The following is an 8531-nucleotide window of genomic DNA, read 5'->3' as shown; positions in this document are numbered from 1 at the left end:
TTAGCGTCATTGAAACGGTAAACAAATCCCCCCCCCCCCCCCCCCGAGGGATGCATGTACTGAGAATGTTTATCTATTCTTTATTCAAAAATTTCTTTATACGAAAATCCAATTGTAGTTTATAACTTATAAAGTAAAGACACAGTACACATGGAACACGAACGTCAGTGTCTGAAAAAGCTCTACACCTGCATGATGGAAACTTAAGTTCAATTTGGTGTTAATTCTTAATCCATCAGTCTACATGCACATGGTCACCGATGACGATCTTCTTTTTGTTCCTATTCTTGCCAGTCTGTTTCTTTTTCTCTTTCCTTGCAAATTCTGTCAAACTTAAATCTCTACCCCTCTTTCTTGCGCCGCACCGCCATTGTTGTTTATAGACCGCGATGGACCCACTTAAGGCGGGGTTATTCAAACTGGTAGGGGAAATTACCTTATATGGATGTTATTGTCATTGCGCAGGGCGATGCGTAGCGCGAACAACTGTTCAATCAGTGAATAAAAAATGTGATTTACTACATGACAGTACATGTAACTTACGATTTTACAATAGTTAAGACTAATTGCGACTTGATTTAAAAAACCTGCGGGAACGTCAATTCATAAAAAATTTCAATTTTTTGTTAAAACAAAATGCAAAGAATAAATACTTATAAAGATTACTAATCTAATTACTTATTAATTTATTTCTAATGCTCATATTAATAAACATTGCCAATCTCTCATGCTAAATGCCTCTCATAAAGTCTTCACAGGTTGATGAAACCAAATTTTTACTATTGTAAAAATAGTGTTTGCTAATGTCAACATGGAATTGGTAGATAATGACGTAAATCTTGTAAAGCTTTAAAAAATATTGATTTTGCCTTCCCAAAAGCAATTAAAAAAACAAGCATTATCTAAACGTATAGAATTTTTTGTAGTAACCCATGATGCATTTAAACTCGGGAATGTCATATAGCTGATTGATCAGTTTGTCAATTACATTGGTGCTTCATTTAGTATGTAAATTTATTCCCACATCACAGAAAATAGTTCTTCGACATGTCAAATTTTTTGTATATTTTTTAAGGGCAGGTAAAAAAAAAAATAATAATTTTTTTTTATTTCTCATGTCTTTTTTAAAGCGCTAAGCATAGCTCAGCGCTTTATTGTCGTTAGACTTCTACTTCCGGTGCAAGGAATAACCGCCCCCTATGAGCAGAAGTTTACATCATTTAAACTGGTTAGGGAACCAGTTTCAGGAGCTGCACGGGCTAGTACGGGCTACTGTGAATTTGATGTACAGGGCTTGGGTGGCAGGGGACAGTTTTTTTGATACAATTCATTGTAGCCAAGGGATGCATGTCTTCGGAACTCTGTAACTAGAATTTCCTCAGTTCCCATTCAGCACAAATACCTTTAATTTACTCTTTATAAGGCCAATCACCAATTTCTCAAGAAAATTACTAATCAAAACCTGTAAAATTCTCTACATACTGGTTTTTATGAGATTTTGACCCTTTCATATTTTGCTAATTTTTCATGATTTTTCAACTTTTTAGACCTCCCCCAGCTAATTCCCTGCAGAGGGTTGACCTTCCGTATATACCGCGTGCATGTTGCACTATCACATGTCACAAACTTACCGGTGTATAGTTTTCAATGTCCCATCCACCTACTTTTCGTGTTATTTTCCCTCCCGTCTGTAACTTGCAATTTCACTGTGTAAAGTCAGCACAACAGTCATAGCCGCAGGTTTCGCATTTTACTTCTGATTCTCATGTACCTAACATAAGGGGTCTACATATTGCATATCAACTTCAACAAGAGACACCCCTCTAACTGATGATAATCATTAAAAATCATTTCATGAATTTTAGCAACACTCATAAGCCTTCAAGTACAGCAACTCTCAATTTTACAAATTTAAAATATTGACGGGTACTTTATTCGAAACTGTCCCTTGCTACCTTACATACATCATTGCAGGGGCTGCCACGCAGTGATGAGGAAATATATCGCGTATACAGAAACTAAAATGTTATATACATACATGTATATATCTTTTACAAACAGAAGCTGGGTTAGCGCTTTTCAGTACTATGAGTACTTTGTTTATGCAATTGATTTAGACAGCGTAATTGATGTGAAAGTCCTTCGCAATCTATGAATATTTCACTACAAACCAGCTTCATTCTTAACTTTTTGTAATGCATGTCAGCAATATAACGCAAAGTCCAACCGAAAATCCAATGTCTAATTTGTTCTGTTTTACTTTATTTGCAACACTTTTACTCATCTAAATAAAGAAAAAAAAACAAACATTCAACGAACGTGTTTCAACCTTTATTTGAACTTACAGAACCTTTAAAGCAAACACAGAAGAATGTTAAAGAAAACCAACGGAATAACAAAAAGATTGAATGCGTTAGGTTTGATAATCATTGAGTTACTCGCTGCACAGTCTTCTAACAGAGTTATCCTTCCTTCCTCTCCTTTGATGATTGGACTATTTGATTGGAGATAAGAAGTAAATACATCGCTGTCTATTTCATCTGTCAAAAGTTTAAGGGGAAGATCTTATAAATATATACAGCCTACCATGCAATATGTGTGACTTAAGAAACAATCTGAAAAGTATAAATCAGATCGGATCGTCGAGCAAAATCATACAAGCCCTGTGGATTCATTTAAATTTGTGAGAGCCAATTTTTGTGGATAGTAAATATTTCAATTTTTTTTAAAGAATGTTTACCCGTAGAATCGATCGTATGTAAACTATATACAGGCTGAACATGTGTTTTATAAACAGTTTGTGATGTAATTTCGTGTTAATATCAGGCGTACCTAAATGAACCCCACGAAAGCTGACTTTTTCAAGGTTACTACTAGTATTTTGTCAGACTGAACATATTTTTTTCAAACGTAATATCATAACTGTTGAAGTTCATAGATTATATCATTATAACCAAAAATTATAACCTTTTTTTCAATTTAATCAATTCAAAAGTAACACATGTACATAATTGTACATGAAGAAGTAAATATGACTTGCCTGTTTCAACATTTACATTTAAACATTTCAAATCGCTAAACTCAACTTGACATGTCACTAACCTGGACAGTTTGTATTCAATTTTAAGATGCATTCACATGAGTTACAATCATGAACACATATTTACTGGCTATGAGGATGATAGTTTATTGTCCCCCAAGACAGCAACTATTTCACGAGGCGAAGCCGAAAAAGTTATCGTCCTCATAGACAGTAAATAGGTATTTTATTATACAGAAGAAAAAATAATTGTCTGCGATGCAAAATTTCTTGATGATAAACAAATTAGAGTTATCGGAATTTTGAATTTAATGTAGCGATCGATCGGATTATGTCAGAGGTGTTCCGAGTTTAAAAAGGAGGGAAATCGAATGCCTAGGTGAATACTAATTTCGATGACTATTCACCATGGGCAGATAGCACGGAAACTAATTCACGTTTAGATAGAATAGCATGTTTATTTGTTGTAATTTTACACAGAAAATATTCACAAAAGTATAATAAATCTATACTACATGTAATAAATTCAACACAATCTGCATTTAGTCGAAAAGTGGCTGTCTAAAAGTTCGTAGGTAATTCTTTTCTGGACATAATTTATATGAATTTTGCAAATCTAACCAAATATATGCATTGGCAAGTATAAACTTGCAGTGTTTCGTTTCGTTGTGATGACCAATCTTATGAGCGAGTATAAAAAAGAGAACTAAAGATGGCTAAAATTTAATTTGCAGTCGACAAAATAAAAGCAATAAAGATATGATATTTTATTGATTTTTACCAGAATGCAAGCAAGGTCACTTTGGGATTAAAATAAAATTACGGGAGATAACGTTTTCTGGTTCATGGGAACGCTCTTACGTACGTTACCGCCAAGATAAGAAGGATTTCTCTCGTGAACACAAGCAATCTTGGCTATCATTAAATCAACCTATCTTTTCATGTATCCATTCATCCATCCGTTCATCAATTAATAATGTCTTTCTTTCATTCATTTCGATTTAATTGAGTAAGAATAATGAACAAGAAAATACAAAAACATACTGAATGGCTGGTGGTCGGTATGGTGATCATGAATGACCTTGAACCCGTCCCCTCCACGAATCACGAAGTCCAAGGTTACAATGGTGTAGATTTTGTCGTCGTTTAGGAGAGAGTACCTGGGACTGGAACATCGACGGCAGCGCGTGTAAGCGGACACCACACGCTGACCCGGGGGTTTACACAGGTCATAGGTAACCCTCAGTCCTGTTATAAACATGCAATACATTAATTAGTTATCATATCATCTAAGATGTTTATATATAAATTATTATTTAATTGTAAGTATTACATTTACTGGATCACGTCTGGGTTGGTTTAAATACAAAAATGTGCAATATTGCGAATAAATACAGGTAATACATTTATATATATTTACATTTTTCAGTAACTTTGTAATAACACTACGTTACTATGTGTCGATTTTGTACTATACAGTCCAATAAATTCTTATGACGTATAATCGGGTGCGTTTGTTAATATAAAGCTTTTAAAAAACCCTTCTAAGATGAATGTTGAAAGTGCTGAGAGAGAGAGAGAGAGAGAGAGAGAGAGAGAGAGAGAGAGAGAAATGAAATATATGGACCTGACACCTGAAGAAAAGCTCCTGCTCTGTTCAGCTTGTCATAATGCTGCACCGAATGCTCCAGTGCCTGTCGGAGATATTTCCCTTGGAGATTAATAAGATCTACATTGTTTCTGAAAGGCATGGTTGTCAAAACATCTCCTCGCGAAATATTCCCTGTGGAGGGGCAGAAAGACATGTTTATCAATTGATGCAAATTTAAGTCTCGTTCATGCTAGTAAATCAAAAGGCACACTCTTTGTAATGAAATCTCCTGAAGGATAATCCGACAGGCAAGATAATTCAAAAACGATTTATACAGTAATGAACATTCTGTGTCACGAGCTTGTTAATATCATAATAACGTTGGTTTTTTGTATGGAGTGGTGGCTTTGTGTATCCTGCAAGGTTTATTTTTCATTTCAAATATTTGTCTATTATGGTGCAAAGCCACAACCAGTAAATCTGGTTTTGTATTATAAACCAATACAAGGAAACAAAATCTGAGTTTATTTTTTTTTAAACCACATAATTTGGTAGCATGTTTGTTTTATTGAATCCTTTCAAAAGCAGGTCGTGCACTTGATACTTGAGAACTTCTTAGTGGCATTTTGATGAATACTACATTTATCCAAAAAAAATAAATAAATGAAAAATCCAATGCTACATGTACCTCTTTCAATAGGTGCTCGGATTCCGCCGGAGTTGAGAATAGCAATGGCTGCGTCGCTCCATGATCCATTAAGGGGTATCTTATGAGCATGGTGACTAACCATTCCGTCGGTGATGAGGTTTCCTTAAAGACAAAGTCAGGACGTTACTCATTTCTTTAGAAAATTTACATGATTATATTGAGAGAAAAAAACAATATATACAATGTTTTCCATAATAAGGTTCTTTCAAATAATGTGATTCAACCCCCAGTACATAAATTACTCATATTTGACATTGCTAAACTGAGCCTCAATCCTATCTGATGCAGGTGTCATACTACACCTGTTGTGTAGATGATCATGAAAGGTTTATTTTAAAAGTTTTCCACGTGCTTACGAGCCTTTCTTTGAATAAAATCTGTAAAGATTTCATTTTAAGGTAGTTTTTATAACTACCGATAATATACTTTTAATATAAAAACTTAACAGTGAAAATTTTCTTTTTTCATTTAGGAATTATACCATGATGTGCATTCGTTAATCGAATAACTGCACGACAGTACTCATTATGAATATGTAAGAGGTCAGCTTGTCGAAGTGGGCGCTCCCGAGCGATCGCGAACTTTCGTGTCATAGGGACAGTACATGTATATTGTCATGTTGTAAATTTTGAATTTACCGGGTGGCAGTAAATACAAAATTTACAATATGACAACGTAAATTTTGTATTTACCGCCACCCGGTAAATTCAAAATTTACAACATTACAATATTCTGGTGAGCGCTCGCGAACATCCGCTTTCCTAGGACAGGCTTTTAGGAGTTACCAAGGTTACATTCCATCAGTCGGCAGACTTTGGAGTCGCCTTCTAGGTACACTGCTGAGTATCCCACAACTTTCTGCTTCTCTGCTTCCAACTCCTTACTCATCTCCGTCACTTCCGCCAGTATATTCGGGTCTAAAGAAAACCACAAAAACTATAATTTTTACAATCGTGCTACCATTACAAGCGATTTTCTATCTGTTTTTTAAAAAAATTAATGAAGAAAATCGAAGGTTTACATTGAAAAATTTAAATATACGAGTCAAACAGATTAAAATTTTCTATTTTGGCATTATACATTACCTTGTATTATTAAAATACTAACACTGTAATCTGCACAAATAATTGACTTTTGAAAATACATTATCCTCGTGCATCTTTTTAATACGTATGTTACAACGCACTTTGAAAAATTACGCAGTTTGAAAAAAAAATTCAAAGTGCGTTAATTTTTGGACCAAGTCAACGCACTTTGAAAAAAATATCTTTTTTTCAAAGTGCGTTGATATCGTCGATATTAACGCACTTTGAAAAAAAAAATTCATGGTTTAGTGAAAATAGTTTATAGTTTTATATACAATAAATGATTGTTTTAACCGTGTTTAGCTATAATGTGATATATTTAAAAGAGAACTAATTGCATTCTCAGCTAACTTGATAAACAGTTTCTAGATGAGAATTTTTTCTTTTCTCCTAAGACAATATCGACAATTTACACGGAAAAAAAATCGGGAGGTTTGAATTATCCAAATATGACATAAACTTCATCGCTTAGCAACTGCATTTTCCTTTTCTTTCTTTTTTTTTTGAATATCCAGCAAGTTTACCTCTTATCTGGTTTATCGGGCTATGCCCGAACTAATATGATTTATATATAAATGCATAATGGAGATCGTTGTATTATATATTTCAACTGACTTATTGCAAATATGATGTGCAAAAGGATACCTTAGTTCTGTTTATCAAAAACAATATGATCTTTAGGATCAGTTCGAAAGTTTATAATAATTTTATGTTCGTTAATGTTAATGCATGTATTCTTTTATTGAATTGATTTATTTGATTAAAATACGAAAAGAGGGTTACTGTTGAAACGCATAGAATCTTTAACATACCAATGGAGAAATTATTGTTTGGCCAGCTTGTTTTTTCAATAACACTTCATGTACTTATACAAAACACATTTCTTTTTCCGATCTTAAATGTTTACCCAAAGTTTCTGAAGATCATATGTTTTGGAAGGGGACATTCTTCTTGTAATCAATTAAATGGTGCACTGGTATTTGACCGGTATCTTTGGTTAACCCCTACTCCCACCCCAATTCCCGTTCTAAAAACGGTTACTTAGATTAAAGAGCGTTAACAAATAATCATACTATTAACAAATTAGAAATTCAGTTCCAAAATTTGTTATATAGAAATATTTTTTCAAAGTGCGTTAATATTGTCGATACTAAAAAAAATGTTGATGTACCTTCATAACGCACTTTGAAAAAAAATTTCATAGTGGGTTAACATGGTCCAAAATTTAAGGCACTTTGAAAAAAAATTTCAAAGTGCGTTGATTTTGTCAAAAATTTAACGCACTTTGAAATTTTTTCAAAGTGCGTAATTTTTCAAAGTGCGTTGCCACATACGTACCTTGCAGAGTATTGTTGTCCAAAAGTATCGGCAAACCGTCCCAGGATTCCACATTGTTGTTGGAATCGAACGTGATATTTAGGAATCCAAGATATTTCCCGGCAAAATAGTCCTGAACTATCAGAGTTTTTCTTGTGCCGTGGTCAACGATGGTCGGGTACGGTCCCTCTGGTTCATCATTTGAGGGCAGTGGACCTTTAAATAGAATCAGAATTATCAAAGTTATACATTGCTGATTAAAATTTGGTGAAATTGGACCTCTTTATATTGTTTTGTTTAAAAAATTGCCAAAAATGCAGTTCGCATCTAATGCTGTATCATTGCTTGGCATGCAGTGTAATTTCAAAGTTCCTATTCATTCTTTTTTATTTCATAGATCTCTATTTAAAAAAAACAGGTAAAACCACTCTCGTCCCATTTTAAAAGAAATATAAGATGAATGTTGAATCAAATTAAGGCCTGTTTAGGTATTTTAGATTCAACTAACAAAAAAAATAAGTTAAAAAATATTGCTATAGTGTCTAATCACATTAAATGAAAATGTAGAAGGTTAAGAGGCTTTCAATTAATATTTTTACATAATATCAGATACATTCAAAATGACTCTACCCGTCATATTGTATAGGAACGTATGGGTGTGACCGCCAACTATGATGTCAAGATCGGGCACGGCATGCGCTAATTTTTTGTCGTTTCCATAGCCATAATGGCCGACGCCAATCAGAATGTCGACCTTTGGTGTCATGGATTTGATTTTCTGAACTTCAG

General features: G+C 33.8%; 1 protein-coding gene across 1 annotated transcript in view; it reads right to left on the bottom strand.

Annotated features, from left to right (window-relative positions):
* Nucleotides 1-2315: 2315 nt before the first annotated feature.
* The window catches only part of LOC128186055 (snake venom 5'-nucleotidase-like), a 10970-nt gene continuing 4754 nt past the window's right edge, over nucleotides 2316-8531 (bottom strand). Inside the window, exons 3-9 of the mRNA XM_052855781.1 lie at nucleotides 8373-8531; nucleotides 7764-7958; nucleotides 6126-6257; nucleotides 5320-5442; nucleotides 4668-4823; nucleotides 4085-4288; nucleotides 2316-2540 (exon numbers count right to left, since the gene is read on the bottom strand). The exon at nucleotides 8373-8531 is cut by the window's right edge and continues 42 nt beyond it. Of these exons, the coding sequence (XP_052711741.1) occupies nucleotides 2353-2540; nucleotides 4085-4288; nucleotides 4668-4823; nucleotides 5320-5442; nucleotides 6126-6257; nucleotides 7764-7958; nucleotides 8373-8531 (1157 nt within the window). The 3' untranslated portion in view covers nucleotides 2316-2352. The remainder of the gene's footprint in view (nucleotides 2541-4084; nucleotides 4289-4667; nucleotides 4824-5319; nucleotides 5443-6125; nucleotides 6258-7763; nucleotides 7959-8372) is intronic.

Source organism: Crassostrea angulata, chromosome 5 (assembly GCF_025612915.1).
Source record: "Crassostrea angulata isolate pt1a10 chromosome 5, ASM2561291v2, whole genome shotgun sequence".
Taxonomy (NCBI): domain Eukaryota; kingdom Metazoa; phylum Mollusca; class Bivalvia; order Ostreida; family Ostreidae; genus Magallana; species Magallana angulata.
The sequence above is the reverse complement of the archived record's forward strand: the minus strand, read 5'-3'. Positions and strand labels throughout refer to the sequence as shown.